This window comes from Aphelocoma coerulescens, chromosome 4 (genome assembly GCF_041296385.1).
Source record: "Aphelocoma coerulescens isolate FSJ_1873_10779 chromosome 4, UR_Acoe_1.0, whole genome shotgun sequence".
Taxonomy (NCBI): domain Eukaryota; kingdom Metazoa; phylum Chordata; class Aves; order Passeriformes; family Corvidae; genus Aphelocoma; species Aphelocoma coerulescens.
In genome coordinates, this window is record NC_091017.1 from 42,601,532 (window position 1) to 42,624,705 (window position 23,174).

The following is a 23,174-nucleotide window of genomic DNA, read 5'->3' on the forward strand; positions in this document are numbered from 1 at the left end:
TTTTCCTTTTTTTTTTTTTTTTGCCCCTGTAACACAGGAGCAGATATCTGTGCCTTAAACAAAGCTCCCTACTGTACCATGTACTATTTGTGTTTGAGATTAATTGACCACTGCAGAACGCATCCTTGGACTTTTTCAAACACATGAAACACCACAGGGTGAGGAGTAGTTATCCTGAGCAAGGCAAGTGATACTGTAAACCTGTCTGGAATATGGCCCCAGTACTGCTGGCTCCTGGCTTTGGCTGTGTATGCTACATAAGTGCAATGGCATTTACACTGGATTAAATGGAATGTAATAAAAAAGTACTTTTTTTGCATGCATTTCTGTTTGTGGAACAGAGCTATAAACACTTGAAATAGCAGTAATAGCTACATCTTTTTCCTCCCATCATTTATGTAGGCCTTGTATGAACTGTCATTGTCATGACTCTTCTCACATCTAAAACAACACCCCCTTGGTGCCAAACAGAAAGCAGCAGCATAGGCAAAGTGCATGGCTGTGAGGTGTCATTCCTGCATTCAATTCAGATTCGTTCTGTTTTACAGATTAAGAATACCTTCCCACCTCACCTCACGGTATGGTAGGGAAAAAGAAGAAATATACTTGTTACCATGATGTATCCAGATGCTACTGATAGCTGAGTATTATGTAAACAAACATAATCAGGAGCAGCTCTTACTTCAACTGCATGTTACATAAATTTAAAAAAAGCTCTGCTCTGTGAGTTGTCTGAACAAAAACTAGGCAAATCCTTATTAAATTCCTGCACATGCACAGCAGTTGCACTGCTAATACTCTCCACACTTCAGAAAATGTCAAGACACAACCTGACTAAGTAATTTTTGAAGTACTTCCATAAATTTAGAACTGTTTAAAATCTAGCTACATGACAGCTTTAGAAAGTAATTCAGTATCTGACTCTGAAACAGCTCCCCAAACCTGCACAGTCACTGCTCTAATCTTGCACAGTCAGTTTCTAACAGCCTTAGCAACGAGTCATCTGGTATATATTTGCCAAGGCATTTCCATCACTGACACTTCTAGACTGAGGGAACCAGTTGAAAGCAGCAACACGTTGGTCACTCCTGCCACTTTCCCTGTTTAGATTTCTTCTTGCTTACCGTGCTGAATAGGTGATTGTAGTTGCCCTGTTTCCCAAAAACTAGCATCTGCAAAAGAGGCTATGTATGTAAATCATGTAAGCCTCTCTGCACACTGCATGATTTCCCCTGGCTACCCCTGAATGGCATCAGGGTTCATCTAAAATAGAGCCTGTAATCTCTAAAATTGAGTGAATGGCAGGTAGGCAACATGCTAACTCAAGTTAATAAATACAGTATAAAATACCAGCTTAGATATTTTACAAGTGTTCTTTCATCTCCTAGAATAAACTTTATTGTAATATTCAGACCAATGTTCCTCTAACTTAGGTATCTGAGGTAGTCAGCATTGTAAAAAAATGCAAATGGAAGTCAAACACTAATTTAAGAGATAAAAGGAGAAATTTTAGTTAAAATACTTTACAATAAAATAATTATGATTATAAATCTCTTTAGTTAAATATATACACATTACATGGTATTCTAAAAAGAATGAACTTATTAAAGTTTCAAGCAGATCTAATGCACAAATTCACCACTTTGTCAGCTTAGACTGTAATGTCAGTTTAACATTCATAAATGGCTGTGTCAGACTAATGGCATTGTTTTGTGCAAAACTAAAAAAAAAATTATGAAAAAAAATTCCTTCTGTTCCTACAGTAAATAGATAGAAAAGGTAGTTTACACATACACACACTTATACACACAAACTTTGATTGCATACAGAGGTTAGAATGACCAGCACTAAAATAACCCCCCTCTCTACAAAATAATTAATATCTGGAATTGATGTAATTTTTGAAAATTATAAATTTTAAGTGCTAGCAAATTGTGCTTTTAGGCAGCCACGTGGCCAATAAGGTAGATGTTGTCATAAAGGTGCCCTACAAAATCTTCACTAATATTCTGTGCAGCTCGTCGCGTATTTCGGATGAATTCCCTCTTTGACATTTTGTTCTTCACGTGAGGGCTTGTTAGATCAATCGAAAGAAGAATCAAAGAGTAACACAGTACATAAACTGCATCTAGACAAGAGAGAATAAATAAAAAAAGTTTAAAAAAGAAACTGTGATCATTGAAAGTATTGCTCCCTGTCTACGAACCTTGTATATACATATATATATATGTATATATATAATGTATATCTACACAGACACACATATACATCCAACTACTCAGAAGGGTATCCCAGTGAAATAAAATTTAATATAGTAACTTTCAAAGTAATAACGTCAGCACACTGCCAAATGAGAATTTACAAATCTCTTAGTATTTCTACATAATCCAAAAGCCACTAAGGGCTTTATGTATTTTCATTTAAATGGATTCTTAAGTTTGTGTAAACTGAAGACAACATCCTGCAAAAGCTTATCTTTTAAATATGTAAGCAGTTCCACTGCTGAAAACTGCCTCCCCCAACCAATTAGAAATGCTTGTTAACTTGAATATGGCCTAATATTCCCTTTCATTTCTGTGAGACTATCCACAAGGTAAAATGTTAAGTGTGTAAGACTCTGCAAGAGGAAATTCAGAAATAGAAAAAAGCTCAAGTACAGACAAAAATGAAGGAAAGATGGAAATAAACCCAACTAATCAGCTAAAAAAAGAATCTGTACGTTTGTTTTTGGTTTTTGTTTTTATTTTCAACCCAAGTGGAATGATGACTCTAAACTGAACCATTTTGTACTTTCAGAAATACTTGTTTAGGGGCTGATTTTAGAGCTATAAGAAACATCAGCATCCTCCAGAAGTTTAAAGACTGATCCACTACTCATTTTTGCTTACCAGGGCTAAGGCCAAGCTCTCTCATCAAATCAGGATTACAAGCACAGAATCTGTGAGAGAACTTTGTTATGAGAGTTTCAAGGTACTCCCCACGCTCCTCAGGAGCGTGAATGTGTCTGAAGAACTCTCTCAGTGCATTTGGCAAGAACTGATTTCTGAAGTTGTGCAGTGTCACAAGGTCATCCAAAACATCTCTCCTGGTAGAATGAAAACCCACATTATTAGAAAAGTTTCTTTTAACTGTTTACATACAAAAATGTGTAGATTTTAAAAACAAAAATTAAAGCTTTAGAATAGCATGAGCTTTTGTTTTTTCTGAAAGGTGAAATTATCACTAACAGTACAAAGGTAATATAAACACATGTTCTTTGCTTATTAGTAGCCAAATACTACAAAAACACACATTAACCATAATTCAAAGTTTATACATATATTCAGAGTCTACACAGAGGCTTTGCTTCCTTTAAAGTGACAAAACCACTAAAAAAGACAGTAAAGGGAACAGACTCGTGTGCCACACATTTTGATGTCTAAATTGTAACAGGAGTGTATTGTTAAAACCAGGCTTCAGCTAGGCAGAATTTGCTCACATAAGTGATTAGGGTGTGATGTTCTCAAGTGTCTTCCACTGAACACAGAAACACCTAAAAGATTCACACCACACCTATATTAGCAGATGTGCAAAAGACAGTTGAAAAAAATTTAGAAACAAATTTGAAGTGAATCGAAGAATATTCTCCTATGTTTAACCTGATTTTTACCTTTCAGTACTAAGATGGGAGTTTCAGCATTTAGAAAACTAGTTTTTATTTTTAGTATCTGATTATGGTCTAAATATGAAGGGCAGACAAATGGCAGTACGAGTTGCTAATATTAACTTGCAATCTCATCCATTAAATGTTTTTTTTTTAGTATTGTCTAAAAAATTGATAAATCTGAAGTTTTACAGCACAGGACTGTCAGTGGTGCTAAACACTACAGACTCCTTTTATTCCTTTAGTAGTACAGGCTGAAGAGGATGAGAACCAGGAGAGGATTCCTGCTAGAAGTGCTGTTGGCCCTCTGCTCTTCCTATTTAGGTGCAGTTACTATTCTCCTTCTCTTTCATGATACTGCCACACCCCAACATAATGGCATGAAAAAGCACTGTGGAGACAGAAGAGCACGCTACAGTAGGCAGAGTGTTCCCTTTTGCAGCTCCTGATGTCTCCAAGAGGATGCTCCCTTCCATCTCAGGAGCTGTGTGCAACTTCCAATCAAGAAACATCAGGCAAACAAGTAATGGTTAGATGACTCAACATTAGTTAAAAAGCTATCAACCCTTGGTGAAGTGATAACTACTCTTTCTGAATAATGCACACAGAGGGGAAAAAAACCTCGAGTCAAAAAAAGCAGCAAAATATCTATGTAAGATTTTGTGAGGATGTAAGATTTATTATTTATAAGTGGTATTTTTGAAGATTCTTATTAAGTGTTACAGTCACATAAATACTCGAACTGAGTAACTGTTCAGATTTAGCATAACCATTACCTACTTGCATTTTTTTGCCTTTTTACATCTTGAAGTTGCATCTCTACATTCAAAATATTGTTAAATGTGGCTGTACATTGAAAATTAATAGAAAATATCTTAAGAGAAATTTGAATTACCTTTCATCAAGGTAGATTCTCAGCTTCTTCCAATTCAGTGTTCTTGTGCAAAAGATAAACTTAGCTATTTCTTTCGGTGAATCGTCTAGTATGCCTTTGGACATAAAGTAGTTGACTCCCTGAGATAAAATACATGTACATATAAATATGTTTAATCTTCATAATGTATTTAGGAACAAGTATTGTACTTCACAATGTAGGAATGTAATCCTACGAATTAACTGATTTGTTTTTCAGAATGATTCCTCCTCCTCTAAACCACATTTCAACATGCAGAATACACTCTAAAGTTATAAATCAAATACAAAGAAACAATTTATTGTTATGGTTGAGATTTTACATACAGTCATAGTAGAAAATTTTAAATTATGAACCCCATAATGAGCATGACAGGTCTTTAATAATTGCTTTACAGCGTATATCCGTAGTTTGCTTTTAATACTTTTGTAATAGGATTTAAAATGTTGCAGGGACTATAACTGGTAATTTTGTAACTTTTGCAAATAAGAAAATCTTAGCCATAATATGTTTAGTCTTTAACATCTTCCATTAAAACAGTAATGTTCTCACATGTATACAATGTATCACATTCAAATAGATGCATTAAATGCATTTGTTTAAATGTGTAATAATGCAAATAAACACAAGCACGCTGATTTCAAAGCATAGGTAAGTATCAACATATATAAGTATGCATACACATAAATAAGAACACTATGCCTAACATAAAAATAGTTTAAAAATAAAGAATTGCATATAATTTATATTATGATTTCCAGAATTTTCCACTTTGACCAAGCACACATTTCTTATAGAATAAACACAACAAATTTAAAGTATTTCAGTGATATTCTGGATTCTCTCTGGTCATTGAAATATCCCAAAGCATAAAACTATTTTCCTTACAATCTCAGAAATCAAAACCCAACTAATGGATTTAAAAAATGTTCACACTTTTCAACAGCAGAAATCTAAACCTAAGAATAACTAACCAAGTTCTTCTGATGCAATTTGGCAGGGGCTGGGAGCAGTTCTCAGCATTTGTTACAAAGAAGTGTTACAACACTTAAGTACAATATATCTTGACTATAGCATAAGGTTGAAATGTAAAATGAGTAGGAGAGTGCATTTCTGCATAGAATAATGTACCAAGGCCACAACCTAAATCACCTTTAAAATACTTCTGAAATATTTTTTCATAAATCTTCTGATATCAAACTTCACAATATTTTGTAAGTCTGCCCTTTTAGTTTACATTACAGCTATAAAGATGGAGGGGCAAGCTGTCATTCAGTGTATAAACTAAACTTCCCAGTGCTCTTGAATTTTGTGTGAAAAAGAAATAAAGGACTGAGTGCAAGTTTGGAACACTTTGTGAAGTGGCTTAGTAAAGCAAAGTCTTAGTAGCATCAAGCAGGAAAATAATTAGAATATATGTTTAAGAACACAAGTTAAAAGCCAAGAAACACTTGTAGTATTAACTAGCTACTTTTAGCAGTCCATAGTTTTTGCTTATATATTTAAAGAAAATAGCATTTATCAACATACGTCTATTTTGTTAAAATAACGTCTGACAAAAATAAATAAAAATATAAAGGTTTTTAATAGGCAAAACAAAAAATCTAGCAATGTTATGCCCCAATTTTAAGAAAAATCTTTATTCAGGATGACAGTGTAACATGTATTTCTCTACAGGCTTGCATTTCAGCCCAAATTAGATCATATTTAAGTTTGTCCATAATATGGACAACATAACATTAAGTACTTTCTTGAACCAGAGGTGAGTAAAAAATTAAAAATGGGAGATGAAAATGAACAACAAGAATTTTGGCAATTTATATAAGATCACCAGCAGAATGTCTCCTTTACATATATTCTGATTTAATGAGATTTATGTGTTTGCTTCAGTAATAAGAGTTTGCTTAAGGTTATACAAACTGAAGCCTGGCAAGGAAATCTTGAGTGGCATTTGTGCTGCAATTAACAAACAACATATCCAGAAAATACCTGGCATGGCATAGAAGAGGCAGGATGAAAATTACACCTTTTTTAAGACAGACAATGGGTTGGTTTCTCTGTGACAGAAAATGCCACAGTTTCTTTCTCATGCACTAGCTTGCAACTCAGTGTAGGATCTCCATCTAATAGGCTACAAAGTCTTTGCACTACCATTCTCTATCTCTAATTCCCTCTTTTCCCCCACCACACGTAACACTTGACAGTATCTTTCTCTGTGAATGCATTTTCCTCAGCTCCTTCACAAGCAAACGGTATAAATAAAATATACTTCACCACATGCCATTGTTTTTAGTTGCTTTTTATTTCATCCTAAGCTATCAAAAATACTTTGCAACAGTAGAAGCCTGATTTCTCTTTAAAGTTCTTAAATTTTGTCTCACAGCAAATGAAATTTATTTACAAGATTTACAGCATGTCATTGAATCTGCTTTTCATAACACTGTAAATACTGCCTTGAAAACCTCTCAGAACCCCTGCTTCAAATAAATCACTTTTGATAGCTAAAATGGTCGCTTGTGGCATATATACTAGCTGAAATAGTAGCTCTATGCACTATTAAAACCTATGCTAAGATTATGTATCAGTCAGCTGGTGATTCTCCTAGGAAACATTTGACTGCAGTCAAGTAGGCTGTTCTGTGCCATGATCTACCAGGTCTGAAGAGGCCTTTTTAACACTTGGGAGACATTGCAGAATGAGCACATACAATAGTTTTTAAATTCTGATTCAGAGCACTATAATGCTCTTAGCATTAGAGAATTAGGAAAGATGACTTAAGGGTACTTGCCTACCCTGCCTCTGTGGCAAGCATGTTATCTCTGAATTTCAGACAGCTCTGGATAAAATATTAATGTATGGAAGTGTTGATTTAAATTATATATGCAAAAACCAATTTTAAGAATAGACTAATAGTAACAACAAAAGCCATTTGTTGTATTTTGGTATGTTATTTTTTACAGCTGCTTCTTTTTTTCTCCAGGCTCACAATGATTGTTTTACCAACGTATTACAGCACTGATACTCCTTGCTTGCTTTCTACCTGTTTCCAATTTCCATTTGTTTATATCCATACAAGATATCTAAAATGGAAAACTTTTCTTTTTCAGTGTTGGCTTCCTTTCTGCATTGACTTTCTTCTTTGCTAAGAGTACTATCAGAGCACTTCAGTACAGCATTCAACATTAAAACTTTCACAGTTGCCCTTGACCCCTCTGTTTAGATATGCATACAAAACAAACCAGACACATCCTAAGTCAACGGCACAGAAATTTTGGAATCAGTATCTAGTATAGTAGGGTCGCGATTTCTGTTGGTGATTCTAGGTAACACTAACATTATTCGTAAATAATAATTAGACATGGATGGTATTATTGTTCCCATTTTTCTAGGGAAGTACATTATCTTAATATATTTACTGGTGCATCTTCTGGAACAAAATGCACAGTATGGATGAGATGTTGTATAATACATATTTTTATGATTGTTTTACTAAGTTACGAATCAAGTCATTTGTTGACAAATGTGGTCACAATAGGTAACATACATTTCAAACAGTATCTCTTTCACTGTATGTCTTTAAAATACAGTCTCAGTAATACAAACTTATGATGGCAGAAATTGCAAGTAGAACGCAGAAATATTTTTCATGTTACACAGAATCCATAACTAATAATTTACAAGATTAAACCACTCTGATTTTAATGTAGAATTATCAAAAGGTTTCAGCTCACTGTTCCAACTTTTTTGATAAATCACACAAAAGAACATCTTTCCTCTACAACATACACAAACTCATAATATTCTTCAGACAGATAAATCAATGCATCTCAAAATTGGCTTGCTTAGTAGATCACTATGAAATAGGATAAGTTTCAAAAAAACTTGCTGAGAAACACAGCACAGTAGACATTCCATCATCTACGTACTAGCAGGTAAGGTAGCTTTATACAAGTGGCTAACAATTTCTAACCAGGAACAGGTCAAAAAAACCTGACCTCCCTGACAAAAACTAAGGGCAGTTTATAGTGAATGAGACAATCAGAAGAGTGGAAAGCCAGGCTTAGTGCAAGCACTGTCTTACTGTACTTTATTATTATGCTACATAAAGGAAATCCTGACCTCACTGAGGACAGACAGTTTTGGTACAGTACAGATTCCATAAAAATAAATGCTTTTAAATAGATCAGTTAGAACCGTTAAGGATGAAACAAAAAAATAGATCTTCTTTCCTGACCAAACGATTCTTGTTTGTACCTTCAGTTTCAATTTTAGCTACATAGCATTGATCCATGTAATAAACTTGACAAAATGTTTTATAGGGAGTTAGAAACTGGATACAAAACAATGGGAACTAACTTCTGGTTGCTTACAAATTCTGAGTCATAAGCACACAAGATGAAATGAGCACTGCATGAGAAACATTTCACATACACCACACACTCTTTAAAATAAAATACAGCAGAAACCACATAGGCAGATTAAACAACATAATATTTATATTCAAGTGTTAATACTAACACTAAACCACCCCCCTCTCCAAAGAAACAACAGAAAACAGTTTCCAAAATCTTGGCCACAATGGTGGTGCCATATGAAAAAAAACCCAACAAAACCGACCAACCAAAAAAACCCCCAAAAAAACAAACAAAAAAAACCCCCAACCCAAACATGCACTAGAGGTTTTTTTTTTCAGATTACGTGTCACATGTTTAGGCACATCCTTTCAGCAGAATGTGAGCACCTGCTATGAATTATGCAAGCTCATGCACACAATCAACACATTAAATTACAGCAGATATCACAACACCATGCACACAACAATGGCTAACCAGAGAATCCTACCACAAAGTGTGTAGATGCTCTTCCCTACCCCGTGAGCCACCGCTAGCTCTGGAGCTGTTGCTGTGGAGCCTGGTTACCCATTTTCATGACATGGGCGGTGTCCTTTGGAGAATCTTGCTCCTGTGGCTGTAAGTATTCCTATTTTTATAGTAATTTGATCAGGTCTGTTATCAAATGTAAAGCAGAGTTTGGCAGGAAATTCGGAGACACAATTTGTAATAGTGGAATGTCGTATCATATATTCCAGTCACAGTGTCCTTATAATAATAATTCTGCCAATATCACAGTTGTAAACAGTAAAAGCAATAGTATTTGTGAAGTGTCCTGAAACTCAGGCCCTGAATGATTCCTACCAGGCTATGGTGCTCCACAGGGAGAGAGGAACAGAGCCCTTAGGAGATACCCTGAGGTTCTCGTCTCTCATTGAAGCAGACTGTTTGTACTACTATTGTAAAATATAACCATAATGAAGAAGCAAGAGTAGTATAATAAAGTTAATACCTAATTTAGGTATGCTGTAAGTTAGCTCTAATTTCCAGATCTTAATTTCCTTTAAAAATAATGAATCTTCTATTAAATGCCTTTTCTGAAGGCTCCAAATGCTTTAAACATACCAAGATTACTTTAAAAACGGTTAAAATATAATGGCACATTATAAACTAAGATAGTTACGTGAAAAATTATGTTAAAGCAAATTGAAAGACAAAGAAAAATTTGGATGGACAATGCTGCGACCAATATACTTGATACATTACTGAAAACAAGTAAATTACCTAAATACCGCATTTTGTTTGAAAACTTTTACATTTATTACTAAATTTGTGAAAATTCTGCAGAAGATCAATACTAATCACTCAAGTGGCCAGGTGCTGATGTCTCGATGCTGCTGTATCAGAGTTCAAGGCAGAGTTCTACCAGAGAAATTACAAAATACTCTATTTGTGACTGATAAAAGTAATGGTCTCTTAATCAAGCAGAATTTGAGATAAAGCAAGAACTTAAACGAAATCACATTTTTGCAATGATTCATAGAACTGCTTTATTTATTTCACCCCATGGTCACAAGTTCACACTTCCTGTATCATATCAGCAGAGTGAAACTTGCTTCTAGAAGCGTATCTTTTCATATCTCAATCCTTTTTGTACTTCAGATTTATTCAATTACCACTTCCATGTATATGTGTAACTATATGCAGGAAGTTAATGCTATTTTTGCTCAGTACTGTGTACTCTCTTTTCCTAGGAAACATGAAGCAGGAGTCTGGTTTTATACACAAAGACTCTCTGTGTCACTTGGGCATTAACTATCTCCCAGGCAAAAGCTGTCTACTCTCAAACTGTTTTCTTCTTTGAAAGGTGACAGACTGAAAGCAGAAAATGACTTTTCCAGTTAGTTACATGAACTTGTAAATCAAAACCTTTCAGTTTGACAAGCAATTTTTTTTTGAAGATAAATTTATGTTGTTCTATAAGGAAAGATTATGCAAAACAAACACCCACAGAAATTAAATCAAACTGATCTTCAGGGTAGTTCAGCAGCACATCTTTTTCATATTTCAAGATTTGCTCCTTGATAGTGGAAATATGTAAAAATCCCCTACAAGAAAACCTAATTGTCATAGAAGTAAATGGACTTTATACCTCATCCTGCTTTGCCTGAAGTGGACCTAACTCATACTCTGCATTTTAATTTATGTAAGCATACTGTTATGCTCTTACAATTCACCACTGTCTCTTCAGCTAGGATATCTGCCTCATTCCAAAGTCAATACATGGTTATGAATTTATGGCATCCACAGAAGTGTACAGAGCACTTAAGAGGCAAGTCATGTAAATGATGTGCACAGGTACAATATTCAAAAAAAGACCAGAATACAGCTGTAGCTCAGTATTAACCATCCCTACAGTAAAAAAAACACCTATTAAAACTTCGTTTTTATATGACTATAATTATAAAACAACAATCACAATTACTGTAACTGTTTATTACTGTCAGCAACAGTTCACTTACCTCATCAGGGTTGGCATTAAAGGTGAGACTGCCCTCATCTAGCTGCATATACAATTTTCTAAAAGAAAATCCTAGAGGCGGATTCTTATTGTATATAGAACAGTGACCCCAAGTGGATTTGCACAACCTATGAAAATAGAATTAATCTATTATAAAAATTCCTTTCTAAATTTCACGGATTTTACAGAAGCAAAATGTAATCAACACTGCAAAGCTAAATATTCAAACTATAGGGAAAGTTAGAAGTAGGTTGCTTGTAACAGTTTTTAAGTCTTTTGCAAGTGTTTTTCTAAAATCCTCAATTATATGATTCATGTTTTCTTCTCATAGAGGTTTTGGTGTCTTTGAGTGCAACCTCAAAACATATCCCAGCAGGTGGCATCATGACAACCACACAGCAGAGACCTCTGGCAGAATCTGAACTCTGGAGAACAGTAAGAAGTTGTTCTCTTGCGGTACTGTGACGGATTAAAACATTTTGTTTCTTTTATTGTGCCCCAGCTGTGCAGTGAATTGGACACCACATCTGCACAAAATTAGGCCATTAATTCAGCACTTTCCCCATCTGTCCTTTTTCACCCAACTCTTTTTCCTCTTGTCTTGGCCAGTCCTAATGACTAGATCCAGCCTCATCCCTCTCCATCTTCTGTAACTTTTCAGCTTCTTTCCCTTTTCCATCCTGACTCCTCAGTTTCATCAGTTCCTATCCCTCATCTCAGTTTCTTTGATGATACCATCTGAAATTACCTTTCACTTTCTACGCACGCTTTAGATTCCTTATTGAACTGGTAGTTTCTGCTTCAACACACCTGCCCTGTAATTAATCAGGGGCAATGTTTAGGACCCAGAAGATAGTCACTTGGAGACATGGCAAATATTCTGTTTTCAGTTCAAGAACCTGGGTCTTATTTGGACTGAGTTCAGAACTGCAACCACAGTACCTGCCAAAGCTTAAACACACCCTTATATGTGTGGAATAGTGAAGATTTTTACAGAGATTATGCAAATTGAGATTTTTATTTATCACTAATCAGGACACATTTTCATTACCAAATGAAATGTGGTATGAATGTATTATTTGGAAAGATTTAACAAAAAATGATTTAACTGTTTCTCAGAATAAACTTCAAGGAAAATACATATTGTCCCCCCATATGGTAAGAATATATACTGTGTGCAATTAAGAAGCTCTAGTATCTTCAAGCTTTGGTCTAAGGAATTTATTTGTATTTAGGGTGGGTTTGATACCAAGAGCTGAGCATAATACAAGGCATATTGATAAATTTAGAAGCTTACTGATATCCTTTACCAAAATTCCTGTTTCCTATCAATGTAACAGTCCCGAACAGCAGAACAACTGTGACTAAGAAGTTATACTGCATTATCCTTTTTGTAGGTTCAAAAGCTTGATAGGAAGGGAAGCTGCTTAATTCAAATGCTGCAGGCTAAGGAAATAGATGAGGGAAGGAAGAGATGTAGAGAATAATGAAAGGAAAATAAACAACCTGAAGAGCAACCCAACTGCTACAGTAGTAATACTGTCTGTTAAGGGAGAAGAAAATGTTGTGAAAGAAGTTACAAGTTCTGCTGACCATCTACTCTAAAGATAAATATGATTTCATGAGTCTTTCCTAGTGCTGTAAAACATAAAATACCAGAGAATATAATGTTAGTTACATTTTGATATTACACCACTTTATCTGAGAGAATGTTCCTTTATTTATTTCCCAGACATACAAATTCTGCATATGTTATACATAAATGTGTTTCGAGTGTTAGGCTGAAGAAACTTCACTTGAAAAAAAAAGATCTTTTCTTTCTTCCCTCTATAACCATCTTCCAAAAAAGATACACCTAAGTTGCTACAAGCATTGTAGATGAGTTCTCACTCCATGCCATTTGGAAGTTTGGCTGAATAGGTTTGCGTGCTTAAGCTAGACATCTGTTTGAAGTTCAGAGAAGTAATGATACAAACACTTGAGATGTGCATTTAGCTAATACAAAAGTGAGGATGAGCCCCTGTTTCTTTTCCCCATGCTATCTCAAAAAACAGGTGTATAATAATATATGCATATTACATATAATAATATATGTATACCTGTGCCAAGCACACTTGTATACGTAGTAATCTTCAGTAATAGCCCATACTAATTAGAAATCCGGAATAACACATTTTCAAATGATATATGTTTCCTGTGTGTCAATCTCATTTAACTTAGGAAACCTTTGCTAAGGTTAGAATGACAAAAAGCACTTACTGAAACAAATATAAAATCTAGTAATTTTTACTATGTCCTGGTGATCCTTCTTTTTTCATGCTTACCCTTGCCAGAGGAGCTCATCATTAGCAAGATCCTGCCAGACACATGATGCTAGACAGAGATCAGTTGCATTCAGGTATGACAAAATAGTGAAACTAAGCTCTGGTGGCAACATTTCCAGGTTAATGAATCCTTCTTGTTCTTTAGATTTCCTTGTCTTCAACAGGTGGTAGATGTCAATGCCTCCTTGGGCTTGTTTGCGATGGCTCGTATTGGAAACATTGTTAGCAGGTATCCTCCTACCATGCTCTCTGGTAAGATAGCCTTGTCCACTGTATCCTTGCTGTTGCAATTGTTGGTTTCTAGCAATCCTCCAGAGTCCCTGACCCATCTGCGAGCCTGCTGGACATAAAGTAAATGTTGACAGTTACTCGTAAACATTTGTAAGACAGACTCAGCACATATGTAAAATTTTAGGACCGATCTGAATAGACAGAAAGTGAGTTCTGTCAAAGTTATGCTGACCAGGTAATCAGTCTTCACAAGGCAACTGAAGAAATACTGAAAACAAAGCCCATAAAAAAACCTAGAAGATGTTTTTCAAAAGTTTCCATGCTTGAAGAGCTACAAAATTAACAATAAGCTTCTGCAAAGTGTACCAAATATCATCTATATCCTATGTAAGTTAAGAAACCTTAGGCCTCAGAACATTTGGAATCTTCAGACTTCCCTTAAAATTTAATTAAAAAATACTTTATTTAGAGTCAATGAAGTGCTATAAAACATTAGGAGAAGCAAAAATATATTGGGTAGCACACAAGACGAGGCTGTGACGGACACTGAAACAAAGTTTAATGACTTCAGTGATAATGCAGTAAGGATTTTGAGTGTTCAGAAACAAGAGAAAAAGTATCTTTTCAAGGTTTCTTACCTAGTAGCATAGCATAAAGCCTTGAGAATAAGGTACATACTTACACAGAAAGTATCACTGCAGAAATAGTATAAAAAGCCTTTTTGTAATGTAAAAAAACTATTTAAAAAATATATTTGCTATTTTAAGGACCAACTGAAGAAATTTCACAGAAGAAACAAAATGAGACACTATTTAAACCATTCTAGAACCAGTGGCTGAAAATCCACAAGCTCTGCTATTTGTGTAGCTATTCACCAGCTTATATGCCGTTTGTTAGAACACATATAATTTTCCCAATCACATAATTACTTTCAGCTTTGTAGTAATCCAAGATGAATGCTTTCAGAGCCCACTCAGAATACAAGATGAGCAAATCCATTGTTATAAAGCCTTTTAAGTAATGGTGTCAAAAACTGTATTTAAAATTATTTTGAACAGAAATTTTCAATCTTCAGATTCAATAGACCACTCAAATGCATGTTTTCAAACTTCCAATAATGTAGCTTTATCTAGTAATTGAAACCTCTTGATATCTTGACTGTAGTAACTACCACAGTAAAATAACATCACGCTTATTTATAAATCACTGATCTTCTCTAGCTCTGTCTGGTATCAATCACAGTCTTGATTTAAATTCAAATTATGTCTCGTTCATGTTTCTTTGCTACTGCATAATAAATTCTTTTGCAGTGTTGACAAGCATGATAGGATGCTAAAAGTAATCTAGATTAATGCTGCATTAGTACTGGATTCTAGTTCATTAAATAAAAAGCAACATGTACTCTAAACATTCTCCACTTCATGGTAACTGAGCCCTACAGCTGCTGCTTTGCAGCCACGATTATCCCAACAGGATAACGTTCCTTCCTCCGATGCAAGCTTATCGAAGCTGGAGCTTCGTTCATCGCAGATGCATCGCACCGAGGCCTGCTGGTCCCTCCCGTAACGTGCAAGCCCTTCAATCCTGGCTCCGGGCAACCAAGCCGGCGGGTAGAGGCACAGCCCGTCCCGCAGGCCCAGAGCCACCCCGGGGAGCCGAAGGCCGAAGCTGCCTCAAGCCGCACCGCGTCCCGAGAAGTTCCGCAGCCGTGCCGCCCTCCTCCCGGCTCCTCCCCGCGCGCAGCGGCGCCGGGACCCGGCCCGGGCACGGCGGCCCCACTCCCGGGGCACCGGCGATCGCGGCCCGGCGGGTGCCGCCCCCGGGCCCCATTGGGCCGCTCCCGGAGCCCCGGCTGCCGATTGGCCGTGCCGCCCGTCCGCCGGCGCCGCGGCGGGGCACCCGCGGGCCCCTACCTGTGCCAGCTCGGCTCCGACCGCCGCCGCGACGAGCCCAGCCCGTCTCCGTGCGAGGGCCGCGCCGGTCGGGAGGGGCTGCGCGGGCCCGGCGGCGGGGACAGGCGGACAGGCCCAGGGATGGAGCCTCGGCAGGGAGGCCGAACCCGCCGCCGCCGCCGCGACTCCTGCCCGGGCAGCTCTGACGTCTGCTGTTGTTGCTGGAAGTGACGTCCGCGAGGAAGGACGCGCGGGAAGCGGAAGCGGCCGTGGGTCTGGCGGCGGCAGATTCGGTGTGCGCCCGCCGCGTTGGGGAGCGGCTGCGGGGCCCGGCCGCGCTGCCGAGGGAACGGCGGCGCTCCCGCCGCGCGGGTGAGCGTCAGCATCGCTCTCGGGGCGGGGTTCTGTCCCTGCCGGGCGGGCCGGCGGCGCGGCCCGGCTCCCAGCCCAAGGCTCTCCCTCTCTTCGGAGACGGCGAGCCCCGGGGCAAGGCCCGGTCTCCGGTTGTTGTAGGGGCGAGGAAAGGCGGGTATGGAGCCCCGGTCCTGCTCTTGCGAGTTTGCCATAGCGCTGGCTCCGGGACCGCAACCCGCCTTACCGTGTTCTGGCTGGGACACGCTTTTTTCCCCTCTGGTGTTTCGCTGGCGCCCAGAGCAACCAGCCTAGGAGGCACAGTCTCTTGTGCAGTTCGCTCGTGTGCAAGTGGCCTCTGTGTGGCTGGCACGACAGCGAAGTCCAGTACTTGTCGGTGACGTTTTTGCATCTCTGCGTAATGTGGTTTCCCCCCCAGCTGCCCGCCCTAAGCAACAGGAGAGTCTAGATGCAATTCGAAGAAATCGAAAGTCTAGTTGTTGGGCGTTTCAAAGACAACGTTTACAGTGTTAACGTACTTGGTAACTTGCACGGGGTAGTGTTTGGTTTTTTTTTTTTTTTTTTTTTTTTAAACATTGATTCTTTGAATACCATTCGCGGTTTTGAGAGTTCTTCTTTGAGCCACTTGCTTAAAGGTGTATGTTTATCATATCTTGAAACTTTGTTATACTCGATTTTACTCTTGATAGTCAGTGCTGTGTAACTTCTGTAACTAATTCCTACAGACAAAAGCTATGTACCTCATTTTACTGTGTTCACCTTCCCAAGATTTTCTACCAACTTGACTTATTTTTTTTATTTTTTATGATCTCTTAAGTTGTTTTGTAGCGACAGTAGTTACCAGTTTTTACATCCAGACGTCTGGTGTAAAAAGAAAGGACTGTTGATACTTTTGGGAAACAGCCTATATGGTTAGACAAAATCCTGTGCGAGTGTCTTCTGAGTATTTGCATTGCAGATTAGAGCTTCAGTTTTTTGTCAGACTCTGAGATTTGTCTTACTATCTAGTTAACTTTGCCAAACCATAGAATGGATCATATTGTAACGTAATGCAGGAAGAATAGCTGCCTCAATTTCCAAATAATTAGTTAAATTCTTCCAAGTTTTCAACAATAAGTGTTGTGTACTTTTGTTTAGCCAGCTCTACATTCCTAATAATCTTTCAGATATCTTTGACTTTGGTAGTTTGTCACATTGAAGATTACTACTTGGTCCTATTCAAAATGAATGAAGATGATGGTTGATTTTAGTTGGTATTGAGCTGTAGTTCTGTGCTGTATTGTAATGCTTTGGAAATAGGAGTGCCTAGAAAGGGGGGCAAAAACCTTTGAATTTCAGTGGTAATTCTATTGTATTTGTAATTTTGTAATTTTTGTGTACATTTTTTTTTTTGAACAGACATACTTTTTTATGTTTATTTAATAATCTAAAAGAAGAATAACATTTGGAATAATGGCAACAGGAGACCTAAATGGAAGTTTAAGAAAGATAGAACAAGGACTTCGCTTGTTAAATTATCCAAGAGATGTGGATTATACAGTGTAAGTGGGTGTGGAAATTTATGCTAATACATGATGACAGCAAGACCTCTAAACAAGATATATATACATATTAGCATTGCCCCAGTGATAAGTAAGCAGAACATAACTGTGGGAAGTTGGGGTGTGGTATATGTGAACTGGAGTATAAAAGTATGCAGTTTTGGTCTTCTTAGAACAGTCCTAGAAGTGTATTACTGTCTTGCTCCTCTTCTGCTGTTCTTGCTTTGCTTTGGTTAATCTCTCACCTTTCTAATTTCTTTGTAAGTGCTCGCAAAACTTCCTTCAGGAAGTTTTGTCCTGTAAAGATTAGAAACAAAAAGGTCTTGAATGTTGAGCTGGAAATGCTGGTGGGCTTTAGACTTGACAATGTTTAAATTATATGAAGATCACAAAAAATATCTTTTGAGCATTTTACAAATAACAGCAAAGACTGCTGAATGAGAAATGCCTGGACAAAAAAAACTTCAAATGAAAGATGTTTGGGTATAACATGCTGTCTGTATTGATGCCTGTCAAGTTTTTGAATTCGTGTAATGAAAGGCTTTTGTTACCTTTTGCTGTGTAAAATACTTCTGTTTCTTAATAGGTTAGTAAAGGGTGATCCAGCTGCATTTTTACCTATCATCAGCTATTGTTTTACATCTTTTTCAACTTGCATAGCAGAGCTTCTGGTAAAGTGTGATGTGGAACTGACAGCAAAGAGTGACTTGCGTTTTATCGAAGCTGTTTATAAGGTACCTCTTCATGTTCTTTGCAAAAGAAACGTGGGTTTGACTATAACTTCACAAAAATTAAACACCTACTATGAGTTTTACTAGAAAGTGAAAATTTTTGGCAATGAACATGAATTTTAGTTCTGTTAGGATTTAAGATGAGTACTAAGTCACTGTGTGCAAGTGTTTAGATTTTAATGAAAATAAGCATGTGTGTCGTTAGCCAAATTTTAATTTTGAGACAGTTGCAGAAACAGTAATATTGTTAGATGTTAGTTTTGAAGAATACAGAAATGTTTATTGGACAAAAAGATTTATAGAAGTGACCTTGGCAGAAATCTTAACCACCAAAAAAATCACATGAAACTCAAAAAACTGTAATGAAAGCGCAGTTAAGAAATGCAGCTATTTTAAAACACTGTGCCATTTTAATATATAAAGTTGAATACTTAAATGTTTATAAATTGGAATCAAATTCTTAACTGATTGAAAATCACTTTGAACTATTCTTAAAATATACATGAGCATATTTTTATGAAAGGTGGATTGATGAATTAAGAAATAGTGGCTTATTCAGACTAGTTTTCCATCTGAGGGACTGCTTTACAGAGGGGTTCTGTGGGAGATTTACTTTGCCCTCTGATGCATTTGCTGAGATTAATACAACTTTTTATTGTGCATTCACTTTAAAAAGCTTTTGGTTTAAGTTTTTTAGTATTAATTTCTGTAGTCATTTGTTTCATGTATCTTAAGACTGTGAGTTAAAGTTTAGAAGAGTGATGTGATTGAAAGAGGAGATATGTTTTAAGGCTTTCCTTTCTGGAAGAGGAGGTATGTTTAAAGCCTAGGTAGAAGAAACAGCTATATATATCTTTAAATATATAAAAATAATCAAATGAGAAAAGGCTTAACTGCTGAAGTGCATAATGCAAGAAAAGATTGTAGTAAAATAAGAATACGGGCATGCCATTTCTACAGCAAATTGTGAGGTGATTTTGAAAGTGTAGTAAATTCTTTTTTTTTTGCAGTTTCTTCGAGATCAATTTCAGTATAAACCAATTTTAACAAAAGAGCAGTTTCTTCAGTGTGGCTTTGCGGAAAGAAAAATGCAAATTGTTTGTGACATTATTAACTGTGTGGTGAAGAAACATAAGGAGTTGAGTAACTCTGTTAAGGTACTGATCAAATGGTTACTTTTATTGTAAGTTTCTTTTGACTTCCTTGATGCTGCAGATAAACTGGCCTTCAGCTTCTGTTTGAAGATGCAGCATTGCTCATGGACCAAATAATGGAAAATTAGTATGAAGTTCCATTGTAAAATTCTTGAATGCTTTCATTCAAGACATGAAGCTGCCAATACTTCGTAGTATTAAAAAAAAATATTAGAATGAAAATAAGTCTAATACTTGGTGTCTTTACAGTAAGTGATGCATTTTCTTTTGCACTTCTTGATACAGTGAACATGTGAATCAATAAACTTTTCAGATGAATTTAAAGGCAAAGCAAAATGATCTGATATGTTGAAGTTCCTTAACAATTTAAACATGACACTTGTATTTGTTTCTCAAATCTGATTATTTTTATCAATGATACTTGTAATGGCATTTTTTTAATCAGTGTTTGTTGTGTATCAGTCTCTGCTTTAATGAAAGCAATTACCAGTCTTTATGTTTTACAGGATTTTGTTTCCTTTGAGTTTATAACAAGTCTTCAGGACTTCTGTGTACTTAATTTGTCAGTTTTGAAGACATAACTACATTTTTTTGTATTTGTTTTACTTTCAAGTCTGGTGCAAGTTGTCTTTTCTATTATAAAACCAGCTTTGATGCAACCTAGCATAGCCATTAATGAGTGTAAAAGTATGGCATTTACTTCTGGGTTTGTGTTCTCTATAAATTTGGGTCATATTTAATTTTTTTTAGACATTATTGTACTACAGAGGTTTAAATGTGTTTGTGTCTGTGTGCCATGAAATATTCCTGACTGTCAGTGATGGTGGTAGAAAGTGGGGTGTGGAATCCTGAAAATTTTCCTGTGTTATTTTCTTCTGTTCACTTTGGAGGTTAAATCCCAAATGAGGAAAAAAGTCAGACCTTTTAAATCTGAAGTATGGTCAAATTGTGGTAAAGGTCTTGCTGATCCTAGTGGCAGTGCTCTGAATCCCAGACAGGTATGAAAATAATTTTTATGTTTATGTCTGAAGGTTACTCTCATTTGTAGCAACTCAGGCTTGTGCTGAAATTTTTGCTTTCGTTTAGATTTTAATGCTTAATCAAACCAGTTTTGAGGTGGGCTGATGTTTGTTTGTTTTTCCCCAAAGTATGGTTGGCTGAAATAATAACTGGAATACAGAGGATGTTGCCTCTCTTTTACTGAGTAGTTGATTTCAAAGTCTTGGTGGTAATGACCTAGTGCTGTTGTTTGTGCTATATTTGAATTATATTAAGTGTAAGGGACAGCAATGGAAAAAAATAAAGTCGGACAAAGAAGCTATATTGTGTTTGAAGAGTGAAGTGTGCTTGGCCTAATGTGTTTTCAACACAGCTTTCATAACACTTTTTGCTCTTTTGTAAGAATCTGTTCAGCAAAGATTTCATAATGTAGCATTGCTCTTGGCTTTGGTTTTACAAAGGTGAGATGATTATGCATTGAGTAAAAATAATTATACATTATGCTACTCTTGACATGTGAAGGAGGCAGCTTTCCTAATATTTTCTGCTAAAAGAGTGCAGAATAAAAATGTAGAAAACTTTTAGGACTATGGCTGTCTGTTAATAGGTGGTGATTTCTATTTATAAGGAAAATACTGCTTTTATCAAGGAAAACTTCACAAATAAAGTATTTGGAATGGCTTCTCTGTCTCTTCTAGTTGTTTAATAGTAGCAGTGAATGGGGATAGATATGTGTGTTTTAAGAATACCCTAGTAGAGCAGAGTTTTAGCTTAACTAAAACATCGAGGAATCTGTACATGTTAAGATGCTGCACAGAACTAGTAATTGCACATTGTTAATCATTAAGTATTTTATTTTGTTTTGTGACAGTATCATAGGATTTAATCCACCTAGAAAGAATTGCAAAATTTCTTTGTTTTCTTTAAGGGAATCCTTCAAAGGAAACTAATGTGTACCTCGTAGGGCTATTTTGCTGACAGTTGTCAAGAAGAAGGGAGAATTCTAATCTTCCTAGCTAAACTTTTTTCCTTAATGTTTTAATCATGGTTTTGATGTTGGAACTGTCTATACATATGCATTTCACTGTATGTAGTAACATATTTTCCAATCCACACTTAGAAATCTAACAGGCCTTACATTAAGGGAAGACATTAATGTCTTCATTACTGTTTATGGAGAGGAAACAAGGTACACAGTATATATGGTGAAGTGTGTGCATATTTATTTTACAGTTCCTTCAAGTCTGTATGATTTTTTTTTTAATTAAACTGCCTGCTGTTGCTTTCTGTATTTTGCAACCAGCTTGGATAAGATAGTTGGATTTAAATAAGTATTAAAATAATAGATTCTATGTGTCATTACTTGGCTAATGAATTGAAATATTCTTGTAATGAAAAACACCAGCAGTTTGTTGATTTTGTTTTGTTTGTTTTTTAACATACTCAAAAGAAGCCTCTAGTCGAACGGCACTCAGGAAATGAAGTTAGTGGTGACCTTCATCCACTACCCCTTCCAGCACAGGGAGGGAATGAGGAAGAATTGTGCCTAGATCATGATATTGTGGAAGTTAAATGTGAACAGGTAAGAACTTCTATTTTAAGATGCTGTCTACATGTATTCTTAACCTTTTTTTACAGGATTTTTCTAAAGGGATAAAGGTTTTTACATTATAGTTATACTTCAGGAGCATGCAGCTGATAGTTACTTAATAAGTGTATTGAAAAAGTTGGAAAAAAGAAAAGTCAGTTAAATTGTACTGTCTCTTTCAAGACACAGTTCTGTCAACAGCTTCTTTTAAAAGCTGAGTTCCCTGAATAGGCATATTTTGGTAATTCTGGAAGAAAAATAATTTTATAATGTAGCAGGATGTGGTTACTGAACTTGAAGATTGCACTTAATTTGTTTGATCAAATGATGAATTGTATCTGTTTTGAAATTAGAGGACATGTTCTTATTGATATTTTCAGGTCATAGAAGATAATTTACAAATTGAGTTTTTAAAGAACCAGCTTGCAGATTTCCAGGAAAAGCTTCGTAAGCTAGATTGGATGGAAGATAAGCTACAAGTCTTAGAAGAGAAACTGCAAGGAAAGGTGATCATAGATGAGAAGGACTGGAATAACCTATTGAATCGGGTTTTGCTTCTTGAAACAGAACTGTTGTTACAATCCAAAAAGGTATGCTAACTTCTTGTAATTGTATAACAGAAATTGCCCAGACACAATCTTGTTGGTTTGTTTCTGCCCTCCCTGCCTCTCGATGTATTTTTTTCACTGGTTTTAAAGGCATGGTCTGAATGGAAGTGCTGTTTATGAAGTTGATGGTATTTTTTTCTTAACTGTTAAATTCTGTTTTCCCATACTCTGTGAACCAAAGCTCTCCATTGGAAACTGTTTCTTTGTAGAAATATATTCTCATTAGTAATGATTCAGTGTCATTTTGTTTACTACTGAAGTTATAGAAGGAAGTTCTCGAACATAGAGTCTTCATTCTATACAACTGACAAAAATAGATGGCATTC

The 23,174-nt window shown here is 36.4% G+C and overlaps 2 protein-coding genes across 5 annotated transcripts in view; one reads left to right on the plus strand and one right to left on the minus strand.

Moving 5' to 3' along the window:
• On the minus strand, nt 1-16,154 carry FBXO8 (F-box protein 8). Of its 2 annotated transcripts, none has more exons than XM_069013747.1 (6): nt 15,877-16,154; nt 13,733-14,072; nt 11,410-11,536; nt 4,539-4,657; nt 2,889-3,085; nt 1-2,128 (listed from the first exon to the last, which is right to left on the minus strand). In XM_069013747.1, the coding sequence occupies exons 2-6, from the start codon at nt 14,059-14,061 to the stop codon at nt 1,941-1,943; spliced, it is 960 nt and encodes a 319-aa protein (XP_068869848.1). In that variant the 5' UTR covers nt 14,062-14,072; nt 15,877-16,154; the 3' UTR covers nt 1-1,940. The 2 variants fall into 2 exon arrangements, with proteins under 2 accessions (XP_068869848.1, XP_068869847.1); XM_069013746.1 differs by having other exon boundaries at nt 13,733-14,069; nt 15,877-15,960.
• The window catches only part of CEP44 (centrosomal protein 44), a 13,069-nt gene continuing 6,032 nt past the window's right edge, over nt 16,138-23,174 (plus strand). For 2 of the 3 annotated variants that reach the window (XM_069013743.1, XM_069013745.1), the window contains exons 1-7: nt 16,138-16,227; nt 17,626-17,768; nt 18,355-18,502; nt 19,510-19,656; nt 20,544-20,651; nt 22,103-22,234; nt 22,621-22,830. In XM_069013743.1, coding sequence (XP_068869844.1) covers nt 17,680-17,768; nt 18,355-18,502; nt 19,510-19,656; nt 20,544-20,651; nt 22,103-22,234; nt 22,621-22,830 — 834 coding nt within the window. In that variant the 5' untranslated portion in view covers nt 16,138-16,227; nt 17,626-17,679. The remainder of the gene's footprint in view (nt 16,228-17,625; nt 17,769-18,354; nt 18,503-19,509; nt 19,657-20,543; nt 20,652-22,102; nt 22,235-22,620; nt 22,831-23,174) is intronic. The other variant, XM_069013744.1, reaches the window with a different exon arrangement.